This window comes from Pyxicephalus adspersus, chromosome Z, assembly GCF_032062135.1.
Source record: "Pyxicephalus adspersus chromosome Z, UCB_Pads_2.0, whole genome shotgun sequence".
Classification (NCBI taxonomy): Eukaryota; Metazoa; Chordata; class Amphibia; order Anura; family Pyxicephalidae; genus Pyxicephalus; species Pyxicephalus adspersus.
In genome coordinates, this window is record NC_092871.1 from 63,862,253 (window position 1) to 63,880,429 (window position 18,177).

At 39.2% G+C, this 18,177-nt stretch overlaps 1 protein-coding gene across 6 annotated transcripts in view; it reads left to right on the forward strand.

Moving 5' to 3' along the window:
• Window positions 1-6,727, forward strand: part of SETX (senataxin) — a 63,770-nt gene extending 57,043 nt beyond the window's left edge. For all 6 annotated transcript variants that reach the window (XM_072429476.1, XM_072429475.1, XM_072429479.1 and 3 more), the window contains 4 exons: window positions 366-533; window positions 1,873-1,971; window positions 2,207-2,294; window positions 5,285-6,727. In XM_072429476.1, coding sequence (XP_072285577.1) covers window positions 366-533; window positions 1,873-1,971; window positions 2,207-2,294; window positions 5,285-5,908 — 979 coding nt within the window. In that variant the 3' untranslated portion in view covers window positions 5,909-6,727. The remainder of the gene's footprint in view (window positions 1-365; window positions 534-1,872; window positions 1,972-2,206; window positions 2,295-5,284) is intronic.
• Window positions 6,728-18,177: the final 11,450 nt, after the last annotated feature.

The window sequence follows — 18,177 nt, forward strand, 5'->3', positions numbered from 1 at the left end:
TTTGACATATGTTGGCAGAGTCACTATGCCCATTCAGCTCAAAGTTTTTCTAGAAGTCCCCAGAAATCCTTTATATAGAGAGCAGTAACATCATTCATTTGACAGTACACAGAGCTAGCAATTGACTACTAAACCTGAGCCCTGCCACAACGTAGAGGTCCATACCTAGAGGTAACATTAAGAACCTCATATCTCAATGCAGAGCTGTAATGTGAGATTTTTTAATTAAAGCAGCACTAAATTCAGAGTTTATTGGATCACTTGCCATACTGTGCAGATATTTACTAGATTTCTGTAGTGTATTACATTTGTTTATTATTTTGCATGATTATTATAATGCTGACACTTAATTGCCTTTTGGACAGATCATTCTCCAACCCACTGGAAATCAAAATGGTGTTGGCCCTTATAAAGCTGATCAGGAGCAAGAAAAAGGAGTTTAGCTTCCGAAATATTGGAATCATCACTCCGTACCGTGCTCAGAAAATGAAGATCATCAATGAGCTCAAGAAAACTTTTGGTGGAAACTCCATGTAAGAAAATCTTTGCCAGATCCCTTAAAGATTTTAAAGAAGAAAATGTACAACCAAATTTTCCTAGCTAATAGTGTGTGCATTTATATTCACTCTATCTGGGAATCTTTAGTATTTCTGATTGTATTCACCATATTGTGTTTCAGGTCTTGAATGATCTTCAAAATATATGAATATGTTCATAATCATAAAAAATCAATATTTACTACTTTCATTTTAGGCCAACAGACAAACATGTTTGCCGCAATAGTCTTGCTCTTAATGCTGTAAATCCAATTAGTTTTTGTGTGAGCCTTTGCTATATAAACAAACAGGAGCAGAGACTTCTCACCCTCCTTCTCCCTGTCTTTTGTAGACAGGATGAACAGTGTGTTGTAAATGCATCCTGCAGTACCCTATAAACTCGACTATAAGCCCAAATTTCTTTTGACTTGAAAATGCCAATATATATGAATTAGCAAAAGGATCTCTGTTTACTGAAATTTTGTGGCATGTCCTTGAAATTATTAATTTGAGACAGCTAATTTTTCCTGTGTGGGTTTTTTTCCCCGATAAAAATAGGTTACCTCATATTTGGATTGGTGTATATTCAAGTATATACAGTACTTGTTTGTAAAACAAAGAATTTATAGAAGTAGTAAAGATGTGACATGCCACTGCTGTGCCTCGAGGATCTTTGTTGAAATGGATAATCCCAGGTTGTGTCCTGTTAGCCACTTATAAAGTGAACAGCCAACAATGTGTTGCTGTGACAACAAATCCCTGACGTGCATTGCATAGTGTATGTTTATATTGGATGACAAAGTTACATTCAGTGTTTTGTCTTTTGAAGATCAGATTTACCTAATGAGCAAAGTTAGAATTTCTGTTTAGTTTTTCAATGCTGTTTTTTGTCTTGATAGTTTTGATTGTAGACTTCCTTTGAGTCTTGCACATACCACCTGGAGGGTATTTTCTATATGGTCATACAGGGGGCTAATATAGCGGTTCCAATCTCTGCTCCTATTCTTTATATCGTATCAATTTTTTCCAATGTTTTGCCATGAAGTCTGTATAGCTTATATATATTATATTTCTCTTCAAGTACAGGCAGCGCTGCCAACCTGTAAAGCAGTGGGCAGAATTAGTTGTGTTTAGCTGCTGACTGAGATACGGCAGTAGCAACTCTAATGACTTCCTGCAACATTTTTCATCCCAGAGCAAGCAGGCCCTACCTACATGAGTGTACATAACTCACTCTACAATGGGTAGATCGGCTTTAGACTATTTAATACCCTAAAATTGTCTAATTCCAGACATGTATACTGATATCTTTTTTGTTCCCTGTTCTTTCTTCTAGGCCAGGGGAGGTTGATACAGTTGATGGTTTCCAAGGTCGACAAAAAGACTGTGTAATTGTCACTTGTGTACGGGCCAACTCAATCCAAGGCTGTATTGGGTTAGTAAATTTTTGTCTACACCTTTACACACTGTGTGTAGCCTGTAAATGTACAGTTTTTATCCATGTAGTGGTCTATGTTGTAACTGTTTCATTGGCCTCATTAGTCTATAATTAGTTGTGCGGGGAAAAAAATATTTCAACTGAAGTGTTAACATTTCTTTGTTAATAAAGTTATTTTTTAATACCTTTTCAATGAGGAATATCTATTGGGTTTAATCTTCTCCAATTACAGATTTTTGGCCAGTAGACAGCGTTTGAATGTGACATTAACAAGAGCCAAATTTAGCCTGTTCATCTTGGGAAGTTTCCGAACACTATGTGTAAGTACTTACTAGTTTCCTATACCACAGAAGCTTTCAGGACTCGTTCAGAATTCCATTCTGTGCTCATTTTATAGTTTGTAGTACACCACATCTAGAGACCTTTGGGATTGGGTGGAGGTTATGTGCAATCGCTACACATTTTTATTCATCCCATGCAAAGTTCTGCATGTACAAAATTTTGGCACTTTTTGAAGTAGAAGTACACTTGTTGCCCAAAAGAAAGATCCCTAAACCTATTTTCCCTTAAGAAGAGATGTTTAAGGGGGAATATGAAAACCCTGTATAAATCTACAAGTGGTCCATATAGAGAACTCTCTTCCCAATTATTCACTTTGAAATCATTACAAAGAACAAGAAGGGACCAGATAAGGAAAGGATTCTTCACTGTAAGGCCTGTGAAAATGTGGAATCGGCTCCCTCAGGAAGTAATTTCAGCAACTACTTTCTTTAAGCAAAAGCTTGATGCTTTTCTAGAAGCACAAAATAAAACTGGGTATTTAGGATTTAAAGAGAAGATAACAGAGACTGTTGGTCCAGGGAACATCTGATTGCCTCATGGAATCAGGAAGGATTTTTATTCCCCTGTTGAAGCAAATTGTACTAGGGTTTTTTGCCTTTCTCTGGACCAACTATGTCTTATAGGGTTTTATATCTGGGATAAGTTTATTTCCCTAGTGGTTGAACTTGATGGACCTTTGTCTTTTTTCAACCTAACCCACTATGTAACTATGTAATATGTAAGTGTATTGCAAAGTTATAAATCGTTCTGCCCACAAAACCTTTAATGTATGTATTCTTCAAAGCACAGTGTTGATCAGAATTACCTTGAGATTGTAGGTAGGAGATTTAAAGTAATAGGTAGTCTGGCTTGTTATTATTTTATATGGAACAAGTTTACATGCTGGATATAACAGCACCATATGATAGTAGAAGCAAAAGAGAACATAGCAGGTTAGCATGAAAACTCCCATTGCCCTTTGTGTGTGTGTTTTGTTGTTTTTTTTTTGTTACCCCAGCCATATCTGTTGTCTGCTAAATTAAAAGATGTGTCCCTGACTTATAAATTTGTTTTTCAAAGCTATTGTTCTCCCATGCACCCAGTGGCTCATTAAGTGGATTTGGAATTAGGCTGTGTCAGCCTTTCTCCCTTGTTGGCAAGAGGTAAAAGTGTTGGAGTATGCAGTGTCAGAGTTACTAGGAGACAGTAGGTTGCTGACTGGTAAAAAAAAAATGCAGTGTTTCTCAACCAAAGTTTCTCCTGAGGTTGCAAGGGGTTCCTAAGCAATGAGAAAATTGTGCCTTTCAGTTCGGTTTAAGTGACACCAATCATCTTTTTGGTGATGTTAGAAAGGGGAAAATATTAGATATTAGATTAGGGGAAAGTCATTAGAGTAAAAGTATAAAAATTGGGAGAATTGGAACAATGTGTGATTTAACACACAGGTTATTCACAGTATAGCATTGTGTGGTTTGTTAGGATACCATTCATCTAAAATGACACTCCAGTTCACAAGTTCAATAGGTGTCAATGGGATTACCCTGTAGCACACACAAAGCAATTGCTTTGTGCTGCAATGCAATACATTGAAAGTAGGGTATGGATCTGGGTCTCGCTTTAGGTTTGCAACCAAAAACTACAAGTTGAAGTAAATTCCACTTTAAAAAGTCCTTGACAGGTAGGTTTTTTTATGGCAGAAGTATGAAGTTACGTTTCTAGAAATACTTCTGTTTTTCAGGACTTTTTTCTGTTTATGTACAAACACACAAAAAAGCTGTGCACAGATTTTTTTTTTTTTTTCTCATATCTGAGCAAGTTTTAATGTTGAGTGTCTCCCTTGTGCGCACATGATGTCATTGCTACCCAGCCAGTGAAGGTGGCCCAACACTTCAAACCCAGAAGAAGACCAGCTAAAGATGTTGCTAACAGTCAATATAGTTGTAGCACATGGAGGGGGCACTTTATCATGTAAATTTTCCATAATATGCAGATATGCTAAGTATACAGTAGACTCTGGACTATCCGGCCTAATGTGGCGGCAGGGTAGGCCGAATAACAAAAAGGCCGGATAGTCCAGAGTCCCATTAATAAAGTACAATACTCACCTATACACACACGGGCAGTGTTCCTCTCTCTGCACCCGTGGAAATCTGCTCACAGTTCTGGAGAGCAGGCTGCAGGGACATCTCAACGTGCACCATGCAGGAGCACCGCAGCAGACGTCCACCAGTACTGCCCTGGCATTTTAGAATTAATATTTTTTTTTTCGGACTCCGTACTAGGCCGGGTAGTCGTGAGCCGGATAGGCTAGATCCTACTGTATTTGCATATGCTATGCCAACCCTGATCTGGCTGCAGAGTTTACTTCCACTTTAAACCAAAGAATTGGCATTTTTTAGCATGGGTTGGGCAATTGCAAATTTCATAATATCTCGGTGCTAGAGCCAGATCCAATTCCAGGGGTAAGAAAATTTTCTAAGCATTTATCCCCAATCCTCTCACCATTGCACCAACGCATGTCTTTGAATCCAGCATTGTGCAAATTCACAGGTCTATATTCTCTGCTACGGTGGGGTTGGGTCATTCCATATTAGTTTATTTACCAGACATTTATCCTAGTTTATTTTAATTAATAAGGGAGAAACAACATTTTTTCTTTTATAGACTGACATGAGCAAAAATTACCCCTTTTTTTTTTTTTGTTGTGTGACAATTACACTATTAAATAGATGGCACTTTTGCCTAAAGGTGGCAGTATTCATCTGCACACTGTTCCTTAGTAAAGCCTCCACTCTGCTTTTGATTGCTGCTGACATAGTTATCACACATTCTGGAATGCTTGGGATTGTACGGACCCATGCTTTAATTAACAGTCTGGATTGAGAGTAACTAGCTTTGCAAAGTGTCATCTCTTGGCCCTCAAGAGAAGGGAAATGGGTTAAATATTTTACATTATTTGTATGTTGATTTTTATGTTTTTTGGTTACAGGAGAACATGGACTGGAACGATTTAATCCAGGATGCAAAACGTAGAGGAGCTCTAGTTAAAACAAGGGAGCCAAATTACCAAAAAGATGTGAACAGAATATTAAAAAAGACTTCTTCTTTTCCTCCAAAACCAGTTGCTATTGATAAAGGTAGTTCACCTCGGACACCTTCAAGTGAAGCCCCATGCAAAGGCAACAATAGTCCAGTACCTGTAGGTCCAACTCCCAGGAGGACCGTAGCACACCCGGCTGTAGATGTTAGCAGACTGCACAACAAATCCAAGTCTTTGTCAGTACCCCCTGTATCAGAAAGAAATACTTCCAGCTCTGCCAGGTCTCCTGTCCTTTCCCCTTCAGCGTCAAGTGGAAAGCAACAAGATCCCAGACTGACACGCCGGCATGAAGAAACAAGAAACGGCAAAATACCATCACCTGGTCTTCAGCAGAGTTTAGGTGCAAACCGCTCTACTAGTCATACTTATCAGCGCTTTTCTTTATCATTTAGGGGGGTCAAACGACCTCCGCAGCCTTCAGGTACAGATCAATGGCCCAAATATCCAGAAAACAAAGAGAGAGAATATCAAGGTGGCAAGGGCCAGGAACCTAAGAGAAGAAAAGTGTCTTAACAGTACTTTAATACCCAAGGACTTCATAGTATTTTTACACTGGACTCTTCCAGACGGTAATAGGAATTTTGTGTATTGTGTCAGCTATAATTGTAAATAAACAGGGCAACTCTACAGAGAACACTTATCAAATCCTTCCAGTGCAAACTTCTCAGAAGTAATGAATGCGTTACCCTATAACATAAAGGGAAAAGGGATTGTTGTACAAATGTTTTTTTCAAGAGAAACATTTTGTTAACATTTAATAAAATGTTATATACTAATCATTCAAACAGATTTTAAATATTTAAACACCCCCTATATATTTCCTTGTTCCAATAAATTTTCAGTGTATTTTATTGATTACATCAGATTTCTGAGAAATTATATTTTTTCAGCTCCCCTTCTTTATTTCTGTTTATCTTGCTTTCGGTCTTTGAAGTACCACAATACTTTGTGAGGGGGGAGCTGTAAAGCGGCATGCCACCTGGACGTAGTGGAGGATAGTGGCCAAGGCATCCAAAGTTTTTTTTTTTTTGTTTTGTTTGTTTTTTTTTTTTTGTCCATCAACAGCCCCACTGTACTGAACTAGTGAGAAATGTATCAAACATAATATTAAAAGAGGTCAAAACTAAAGGGACAACTAGAGGGGCAAACTTAACTGAAAGGGACAACAATGCAAGGACATAAAAAAAAGGGGGCTATAATGCATATATTTAGATTTGTGTTTAGAATAGAAGTGTTTTAAAAAGTGAATAAAGCTAAAATCCTCATACATGAATTTTTATTTTCATACATGCTTTGAGAACACTGAACATTACAATTAAAACAAAATGAAAATGATCGAATTTGTGTTATTCCTTTACAGAAAGGGAGTTTTAGGCTGTTCAAAGAAAAAAAAAAGCGTCTGCATTCTTTACAAACGTATTCACTGTGTGAACTGTAAAAAAAGATTTTGCTTTTTTCTGAATCACTGAACTAAAATTTAGTTGTATAACTGCTGTCCACTCCATACTTCACTAGTGTCAGTCTGAATCAAGACATTGCTTGTTTCCTGGTGTGTTTGGGGTCAATGTCTTGTTGAAACTCATTTTCTCTTCTACATAGGGCAACATGACCTCTAAGTATTTTGATGTAATAAAACCGATTCATGATCCCTGGTATGTGACAAATAGGTCCAACACCATAGTATGAGAAACATCTCCATAACATGATGCTTGCACCACCATGCTTCACAATCTTCACAGTGTACTGTAATTTGAATTCAGTGTTTGGAAGTCTTCTGACAAACTGTCTGCAGCCCCTACACCCAAAATTAACAATCTTGCTTTCATCAGTCAACAAAATGTTGCACCATTTCTCTTTGTCAGTCATTGTGTTCACTAGTGAACTGTAAGCGCTAAAGCACATCTTTTATTCAACATTGAGACTTTGTAGGGGTTTCTTGCCGAAAGCATGGCCAGATATTGCTTAGCCAAAATGGCATTCTTCTATCCTTTTGAATTGTAGCTGTTTTTCTTCCACATTTTCCAGGTTTTGGTTGCCATTTTAACGCATTTCAGATCATTTTCTACTTGTACTACTACTGATTGCAAAATAAAGAGGAGGCTATTTTGATCTCATCAAGGCCCTTAAAATCTGAACTTTAAGTAAGACTGGTTCCAGCTGCATTCTTCCCAAGGAGGTTCTGCTTATTGGCCCCAAGTCTGGTGAACCCAGTTCTAATTTTATATTCTAAATTCAAAGTAGTGGCAAAGCGTAGGGGCTTACTTTTTTCTATGCCAAATATGCAACTGTGTTAAAATTTTGATTGTGAGAATGTATACATGTCCTTTTTATGCATCATATATAGATACCCTTTATCTGTAAGCACTGGATAAATGAAAATCTGTTTACCTGTTCAGATCAGGGAAAATCCAAAGAATTCAGCCAGTACCTCAGGGAAAAAATGTGGACCTCCTCAAATCTGGTTCATCCTTGGGAAAAAAAATTTCCAAGTGCTTGAGGGTTCCATGGTTATCTGTCAAGACACCATGGTACTATGGTACAGTTGTCATCATGCTGAGAATGGACGAAGACTAGTTCTGTCTCCTAGAAATAATGTAATTTGGTACAAAAGATGCAAATCAATAACCAGAACAACTGCAAAGTTCTGTGAAGATGATGAGGAAAACAGGTAGACAAGTATCTATATCCACAGAGAAAAAAAAAAAGGCTGCTTTGCAAGGAAGGAGCCACAGCCTGCTGTAAAGGGGGAAAAAATAAAGCGTTGATCTCACCGCGTATGAGTGAGATCGGCATTTCTCTCCCCTTAATGAAAGAAAATGTCCCTTTTGCACATGCCCTGAATGCGTGATGTAGGTATCCTGGGAGACTGCACACCCACTAATCCACAGCAATCAAAAGAAAGGGGAAGTGCTTCACCTTTTTTTAAAAAAAACAAGGTGTTGCAGTTAAAAAAAATATATATATATATATATTATTTATACTATACTAAAGGGGTTGTGTATCCTTTTATGTAAAGTAAAAAAATTATGTCTGCTTCAATTTAAAAATATAGGATGATAATCTGTCACATTCCATTGAAAACTTTTCATTTAAACCTTTGACTCTGAAGCTAAAAATTTTAAGAATATTTAAAAACAAAGATGTGATCTATTCCAGCGTAATTAGTTTTGGTTCTCATCGCAAGTAATCCTGTAAATAACACTAAATACTAAAAACAATAAATAATTCATGTCTTTGCATACTAGTACTCTCAATTCTGTACTGTATCTGTAGAGGGAATCCACCCAGGCTGGACCACAATTTAACCTGCTTAGCTTTGCCCCTAAAATATTTGTGGATTGTAGTTTGTGGTGTAGAAATGCTAAACATTTTAATATCGTGTCATTTCATGGCCTTAATAATAAAGCAATGCGTGACTTAAAGTTAAACCAGAGTAATATTTACTGTTAGACACAGTTTATGGACAAATGTACAGAAGGTTTTTTAATATGCAGTTATCGGCTTCCCAATTATGTCTTCGTCAGAAAAAACATTCTGGGTCTTCATACCTTAAGGAATTTAAAGCACGTTATTCACTGATGGAATACTTTGCCAAAAATAGAGAAAAAAATGTTTCCATTAGGGAAGCAGAATTGTTTATGGGTCAAATATGCTGAGCTTAATGATCTGCTGTAAAAAAGTAGTAGCTACACCCAAGTAGACAACCCTTTTATGTAAAGTAAAAATTCTGTACCTTTGCACTCCCTTGGGTATATTGGGAGCGCAAAGCCTCCTGGTATACCCAAGTCAGGCATCTTGGGAGGCTCTTGGGTGCTCCTGCGCATGCCCGAGAATCTCAGGAATGCGCAAAAGGAGTCTTTTTGCGCAAAGATAAAAATTAGGCAAGCTCAGGGACAAATGCTGGGACGACGCAGGACCGGATGCAAGACACCCCTGGAGGGATCGGACTGCCCTGCGGGATTGAAGGTAAGAGTGTTTTGTTTTTTTTTCTGTTTTGAGTTTAGTTCCTCTTAACTTTTTCAAGATATGGTTGTTAGAAGAATTAAATCATGTTCCTTGCACAATGAAAGGGACTGCAATCTCTGCTTCAAATTATTTTATTTAATGTAATTGAAGTTATATGAACAATGGTCAAAAATTCAAGTTGGTTGATCTAGCTCATTTAAAATGGTGATAAGTCCTCAGCTTAGTCCAACTCAAAATAAATGATAGGTCAATAGATTTTAGAATAGAACTCCAGTTTTATGATATAGTGGATTCTTGCTTTTTTGGGATAGAGAATACAAAATACACACTTGACTTCTGTTTTGGTCTATAAATTTTCTATTGTCAAGTTTTTTAGTAGAACCAACATTTAAAAGTGGGCACAGTCAACAAATCTCAGCCTCAACAATGGGCCTTATTTCTTAAAGCTCTCCAAACCTGGAGAACCTAGACTATCAAAAATAACCTGGGTGAATCAGCAAACTTGAAAGAGATCTGGTCCGGTATTACAAAAATTTGTAAACTAATATATTTTTAAGAAATCTCTATTCCAGCTTTGCTGGATCACCCTGGATTCTCCCACAATAGCCTATCTTATCCAGTCTTGGGAAGTTTTATTAAATAAGGCCCAATGTGTTTTAGTTTACGCACCATTTCAAGGCTCTGTAGTTAAGGAGCTTTCGCGCTGTCACTTGACCACAGTAGTCACTGCAGCTTGGGAGGTTAGTATCTCCAACAGCAGCCAGTGACTACCATCCTAAATCCCCCATAAAGTCTGTCATACTACACAATAAAAAGACTCACTCGGGGCCTGGCCGGCTGATGGCATTGTAGGACGCACATTGGGAAAGCTCTTGCACCCACCCGGGATAAACTGCATCCAACTTGCATCCTTGTGCCTGTTAACCATCTCATCACATGTGGCCTAAGTACAAATCATCCCAGAAAGGGGGATCTATCAGGAAATTGGTGGCTTCTAATAGGATTCCCAGTCTTTTCTCTTCATCTTGGCAGACAGGCCACAGCCTAAATTAGAAGACGCAGTCATGAGCTCCAGCGGGCCAGACCGCAAAGCCACAGCCTCAATTTTTGGCATCCCCTGTGACCGTGGAATCTGATCTACTGGAATCTGGGCAGCAAGCTGGGCCTTTACCTTCTCCAGCACCCCAGGTACTTTGCCTACCAAATACCCCCTCAGCACCACAACCACTAATCTTCCCTATTGCTAGTCCCTGCATCCTATCCATATTAGATAAATCTGCCAGCTCCAGCAGTATGTCTTTTCCAGGAGAAGATGCATGGGACTGAAAGGCAAACCTCCGGGCCCTGCCTACCAGACAGGACCTGGAGCATAGTATTGGCCGTTTAGAAGCTAGTTGCAGGATGGAGTTTCTGGCTATCCAGCGTTCCCTGCAACAAGTCACTAATACTACCACCGCTTTGCAGCAAACATGTACATAGCTTCCTTCACAACATGTATTTTTTCACGAGGAGATACTTACCCGCCACAAAGCGCAGATCAATGCCCTTTTCCTACTCCCAAGATGATGCAGAGAATTGCAACTGTAGAAATAACATCCGCATTCTGGGGCTTCCTGAAACAGTTCCCATTGTGGAACTCACCACTGCAGCTCATACAGGTTGACAACCGAAAATCCGTTCATCGATAATCCAATTCGTTCAGTTTTCCGGCATGAGTTTCGGAGCACATTTTCAATACAGGGACTGTAGTATACTGTTTGGCCACTAATGTTTTGATGGCGCTGTTCTCCAGAAACAGCTGTTAGGTCTTGCTTGCTACACTAAATACACGTTGAGAAGTCCCTGCTGCCTGCTCCCTTTATTGCACTAAAGAAGATATCATTCGCAAGGCCCGTGAAGCATGTTCCATCGAGTATACAGGGGCGCAACTCCAGCTTTTACCTTGATCTGTCTAAGCATACGCTTGATCTCCATAGAGCCTTCAAACCTCTACTCTCTGTGCTGTGCATACAGATGGTGATTGCCTTTTCATCTGATTGCTCACCAAGGTGGAATAAATTATGTTCTTCGTGATCCCTCAGACCTACCCCAGCTCCTGATAGATCTCAACCTCTCAGATGTTGTCCTCTCAGATTGGCCAACTGCAGCTTCCCTTGCGAACAGAGGCCCTATTGCAGCTTCTCACCGATCCAGATTGGACGCCTCGACATCTTCCATGGCGCCCGATTGCTTGATGACTTTATCAAGATAGGAAATATAGTTGTCCAAGCCAGGGGAGGGACCTTGAGCTACATTGTCAACTATCTGCGGTTACTTATTCACTTATAACGTTATTATCTTGGACCCCTTAGGGAAACAACACCTATTTAACCTATAATTGATCAAAGGCATGAGCACAAACACTTTCTAATTGGTCATAAAATGTAATTTTTTTTGTTTTTTATTACCTTTTTTTCTGGAAAAGATAAATTTAAACTTCCTTCCAATTAGTTAAATTACACATTTGGGTTATGTTCACGTGTTCTCCCCTTTATATTAAACATTCAGCTCATAAATCATTCATGCCTTTTATACTGTCAATGACAGGATTATCTATGTTCTACTCCTATATACAACCTATGTGACCAGAAATCCACTACCAGGATCCTTCATCGCATATTTTCGGTAGAGGGGACATGTATCCGCCCAAAAGTAAGGGCGGAAGAACACAGTCTGATGGGTGTTTGGATATCCACCCTCTGAGTGAGGGCGCAAATATAGTATTAGGCCTTTACTTCCGTAATCTCGCGAGACCTCTGCAATCCCTCAAGATTCAAAAATGGGGGTTACTATACTCAATCTACCTCATGTCTCTCATTTGCCAGAACGAGTGATATGAATCACCTGCTGCGTTTGGATATTTAAACCCTGTGTTGCAGTACCTCGCCCAAGCCTGGCCTTCCCGCACTAACACCTGCATGGCCATCAGGAGGATGACATTCCACGTCATCTGGGGCTCGAAGATGGACCGAGTAACGAGAACAACGGTGTTCAAAGAACATCAGAAGGGCGGCAAAGGAGTTCCGGACATTTCTTCCTCCTCCCACTCTGGAGGAGCCTGGGATGGGACAGCTTCGTTCCGTATAACTGGGACACCCCTTGGTTCTACTTGGACACCTTCAAGTTCATCAAGGAGAACGAGCTGCAAGGCGTCAGGCCTGACCTGTGGAAGCCGAAGACGATCTACAAGCAAATCCGTGGAAAAGACTCTATGGAACCTGTTCCGGGTGGGAACGCAGTCACCTGCGAAGAAATCTGGACCAACATTGGATCCAAAAGACTTACCAACAGGCACAGGGACTTGGCCTGGATGGCTGTTCAAGGAGGACTACCCCTTAGGACTTTCATGCACGCCAGGAACTTATGTAGGTACAGACACTGCCCCTTCTGCGTCATCGAAGAGCAGACAGCTTTGCATGTCTTCTGGCAGTGCCCCTACGCCCAAGCCACGTTGAAGACCCTGGAACAGGAACTGAGCCAATTCGTCCAGAGAACGTCCATCACATACTGCGCTATGCTGTATGCTCTGTTCCACCACGAATTCACAGAAGAAGAAGTCGAAGGAGCTTGGAGGATTTTGAACTGTGCTAAGGATGCTATCTGGTGCGTCAGGAAGCGCCTTTTTCTCCGGAGGGAGAGGATGTCCATCGAGGACAGCCGCAGACTGGCCCTCAGTATGCTCAGAGACTATCACCTCATGGACTTTCCGGAAGAGGAAGTGGACGTCTGAAAAGGCCCCCTTCCACCCCCCTCTGCCCCCAAGCTTTCTTTGTAAAATGTTTTATGAACTCTAATAAAATTTGGGGCCTGTAATTTTGAATGTGGGGCATATCAAGTAACATAGATTTATATGATCTACATGGAGTTGGATCTAATATTAATTTACCTAATTACCATGTTGTCTTTATAGAGTACACCTGGTGGTCGAATAGTTACTAGTTTGGGGAGTTGTATACATCCTTGCAAAGTTCCATCCATGACATTTGTGATAACCCCTGGGTAACTATATGCCTAGTCAAGATTTATTTGACAAATTTAAAATCTGCAAGCCATATTAAGTAAGTCTCATTATTACTGATACATCCCTTTTGTAAAGCCATATATATGGTTACTAACCTTGGGTATATATTCTTTTCTGTTTTCACTAGAGTACAAAATTTCTCTAATTTTTTCTTTTTTGTAAACATAGTATTTGTTGTTTTTCTCTAGTTTTGCATCTGGGTCCCCCACACTCCCCTGAGGAAGCCTTATTAGGCGAAAAGCGTTGGGAAGGGAAACCTTCTCTTATTCCTGTACCCTTGTTTGCTCTTTAGCTGTATAAAATTTGAATGGTATTCAAAGTGTTATGACACATTTCATGTAGAATATTTGCGTACTGCTTTTATTCAGTGTATTTTATTATTTATAATTAAATAAAAATCTTTGTTTTACATTAGAAAGTTTATGAGTGCCTTTTAAAAGCCTCTCTTTTTCTTTCTTTTTTGTTTTCTTTCTCTCTTCAATATTTAGTTTATGCACAATATGTTATCGCATTACTTCCTTAAATTTTGTGCTAGTCTGCCTTCGTTAAATGGGCATTGCAGACTTTTGTGCCTGTGCATTTTAATTGTACCCCTTCTGGCGGATATCTGGGCCAGCATCACTGCACTGAGTACTCAATACATTAAATAGGCTCCTCGTCTGGATAATAAATAGTTTAGTAGGTTGCAAAAATGTTCACATGCAGTGCGGCTCTGCTGGCCTGCGCATCCATATAACAGGGTCACTTCAATTATGAGATGGACTCGTGGTAGCCTTGCACTTTCATGCACACTCTGTTCTTGCACTATTTTCCCTTTGTGCACTAGTCTGCCTTAGTATAAGTGGATCTTGCTGTCTTTTATCCTCATACATTTTAAATGTATTCCTCCTAGATTCTTGAGCCAGTTTCATTATATCATTTCATAATGCAGTCTCCTTAAAGGGGCATTTTACCTTTCGGAAAGTGATTGACTGCTAACATGTTTATGTGCGACATTGCTCCGCTCGCTTAAGATTCTTTATGGCAGTATAAATTGGAACTGTAAATTAGGCTTGTGGTTGCCTTTTGCAATTATGCACAATATGGTATTGCATTATTTCCGTATATTTTGTATTAGTTTGCATTTGTTTAAATGGGCATCTGAGATTTTGATCTTTGTATATTTTAAATGCACTTCTTCCAGTGGATTCTTGAACCACCATCGATATATCAGTAAAAAAAATAATGGATGGGTCCCTTAATGGGACACTTCCACATTTAGAAAGGGATAGATTACCAATGCATTCTTGATCACTGTGGCACTGCTTGTTCAGGCATCTGTAAGGAAGTGTTGTTTTATTTATAAGTTAGGTTTATAGTTGTCTTTTGCAATTTTGCACAATTGGTTATCGCACTATTTCTATAGATTTTACACCGGTAATACAGGTTTTTCCTCGGATGGGAATGCTCAAATCCCCGCCTTCGAGTCACCACCTTACCCGCATAAGTAGACCACCTTATTAGGCAGCTTTTCAAGGTTTTTACCTACCCTTAAGTTTGCTTATCGGCGGTTGGGATACTAGCCCTTCCTAGTCGTCAAGAGCTTTGTCGTCTTGTGTGAACTCCTCACTCATTCCCTACCTCCCATAATACTCCCCCCACCCTACCTTCCATAAACTCCCAGCTCTACAAAGCAGGTAAATTCTCATTTTAAACTTGGTACACTCGATCTTCCCAACTTTTCTTCCACATAACTTTATATTACCATTGGCGCAAACACCTCAGCAACCCCAATCTTTGAAAATTCGCATTCTCAATGCCAAGGGGCTGAATATCCCTCTAAACATTCGCAAATCCTTTACGGCCAACACAAAGCCAAAGTATGTAAAATCAAAAAGGAAAAAGAATAGAGGTTTGCAGATCACAACTTGGTTAAGATGTTAAATATGTAGTTCAGCACACTTAGTGAAACAATTGTACATGCTAGTAAACACCTACCACACAATACCTGTTTGACATTTACATGCGTGCTCCTGACAACAAAACAATTGAGCGAAGAAATGATGGGGACCGTGCTTTTAAGGCTTGTTTAATCTGACATGTTTCACCACGAATAGGCTTCTTCAGGGATATGATAGTTAACAAGCTTAACGGTCTGTAAATATACATAAAACATTGTATGACATATATTATTAGTAATAGATATACGTAGGTAGGTTTGAAACAAATATCATCAGAAAAAAACTATAGTAGTAAATAGTGGTGGTAATTGTAAATTCTTACAATTACTGCTATACAAAGTTCTTGTAAAAAGATAGCAATTTTCAAAATTTAAATTCAAATTGATTTCAAACTGAATCAACAAAATTAAGTCAGTTTTTCTTACATGCAGGTGTAGACAAGTCAAAACATAAAAGTGCAGTGGTAGAGTTAGTAACATATTATGAAGTTTGGTTGTTAGTAAAAGCTGTGTTTAAATGAATGATGAATTTGTTAATAAAAGTATAAATTGGATAAGTTCAACTTCCTAAACCAAGTTGTGAGCCGCAAACCTCTTTTCTTTTTCCTTTTTGATTTTACATAATAGCTGTTTTAAGAGGTGGCTCAACCTAGTTCATAATACCAGTAAGGGGAGTAATACTTACCTTTTTTACAAGGCCTAAGTACATATTTTATTACTCCAAGAAACACACTTCCAAATTAAAAAAACACAGTCTCTGCACAACCATTAATATACCTCCTGGTTCCATAGTAATAATCCCAAAGCTAAGTCAAAAGGGGTATCTATAGCCTTTCATTAATTTCTTCCAGCCCAGGTTCTTGACACCATGCTATACCCACTAGGCAGATATGTATTTGTGAAAATCACTGCCTGGGCACGAAGCTATACAGTGATCTCTCTTTACTCCTAATTTTTGCTTTATGCAGATGATCTTTTGATATATATAACTTCGCCTCACACCTTAATTCCCTGTATTTTGAGGAAATTTGATAGGTTTGGCTCAGTAAGCAATTTTAAATTTAACTATAATAAATTAGAATTGCCCAATGTCAACCTCTCTCAGACCCAAATCAACTCCATAGGCATCAACACTACCTTTAGGGTATTCAATGAAACGATCAAATATTTGGGGATTCATATCGGGTCATACCCCTCCAAATTATTCACATAAAATTATTCCTCTTTACTCAGTAAAATTCAGTCAGACATACACAAATATGATTATTTACCCTTGTCCTGGTTTGCCAGAATTAACTCACTTAAAATGGACATCATGCCCTGCACACTATAAATTTTTCAAATGGTGCCAATCCACCTCCCAGCTTTATACCTATGAAAACTTCAACAACTTTTCACACAAGGTAAATGACCTTGCATAGCCCTCCATTCACTAACCAAACCTAAGGCTTGGGGTGGAGAGGGTGTCCCTGACGTCTTATACTATACTACTATACTGACGTCTTAGCTATACTAAAAAGACTAGTGGATTGGATTCATAATAAGGACAGGAAAAGTTGGGTGGCTCTTGAAAGTGCACTATCTTCCCTAGATATAAGATCCCTACCATGGGTAAACAATGTACTGTTAAATTCCAAACACTGCATACCCAAACTCTTAAGCTACGTACACACTTCCAATTATTATCGTTGTTAAACGAACGACGAACGATATCTACGAACGATCGTATAGCACCGATCCTGCACATACAGATAACGACACGATCGTTCGTAGATATTGTACACACCATAGATACGATCGTTTGAGCGATAGAGGGAGTGACGTGCACGACAGGGAGTGAACGAACGTTCGTTCGTCACGCATGCTCAGACCATGGAGATCAACGAACGATCGTACACACGAACGATGGTCAACGATCGTCGTCCAATCCGATCCGCCGGTCCGGTCGTTCGTTTCCAACGACTTTCCTCGTTCGTCGGTGTCGTTGGTTACTTTTTTTACGAACGATTTTTGCCCAATCGATCGTTCGTTCGTCGTTCATTTTGAACGATAAAAATTGGAAGTGTGTACGCAGCTTAAATCTTTTACATGTTTGGGGAACATTTCCTCCAAGCTAGGCCCTTTGACCCCCCCTATTTGATAATCTGGCCTTCCACCAGCAATGAATACAGAACGGTTCCTAATCTGGAACCTTGATGGGCATAGATACCTTCGGGACATTTTGTCCGATGGACAACTCCCATCCCTTTCTTCCTTGAGCATCAGAGATTGTGGCAATTTGGCCCCTTGGTTCCAATATTGGCAGCTTTCCTCCTTCATATCAACATTTAGAGATACTTACATTTTTCACAGAAGCCTGATTGCCATAGAGATGATATTAAGGTCCCCTGACCACCCATTGCATACCATCTACTTATAATACACTATCCTTGTCAGATACCCTGTCCAATTTCTTGATATACTTTAGATATTGGGATTTGGACTTGAATATGCATATTTCTGATTCTGAATGGTAACAGGCCTTTATTTTCACACACAAACATGCATTACCATGCAAAGTACAGGAAACTAATTATGAGATCCTTTCTATGTGGTATAGGTGCCCTACAGATCTGCATTGTTTCTCTCCCTCTCAGCTTGACACATGTTGGCATTGCCTATAGGGGAACTATGCTACATATATGGTGAAATGTCCACCTTTCCTTCATTTTTGGAAAGCAATCATAGAAGTCTATATTAAACTGACGGGTTCGGATATTCCTAACAACCTCAAAGTGGCGTTACTATCCTTTCAACCGGGTTCAAATAAATCTGCCA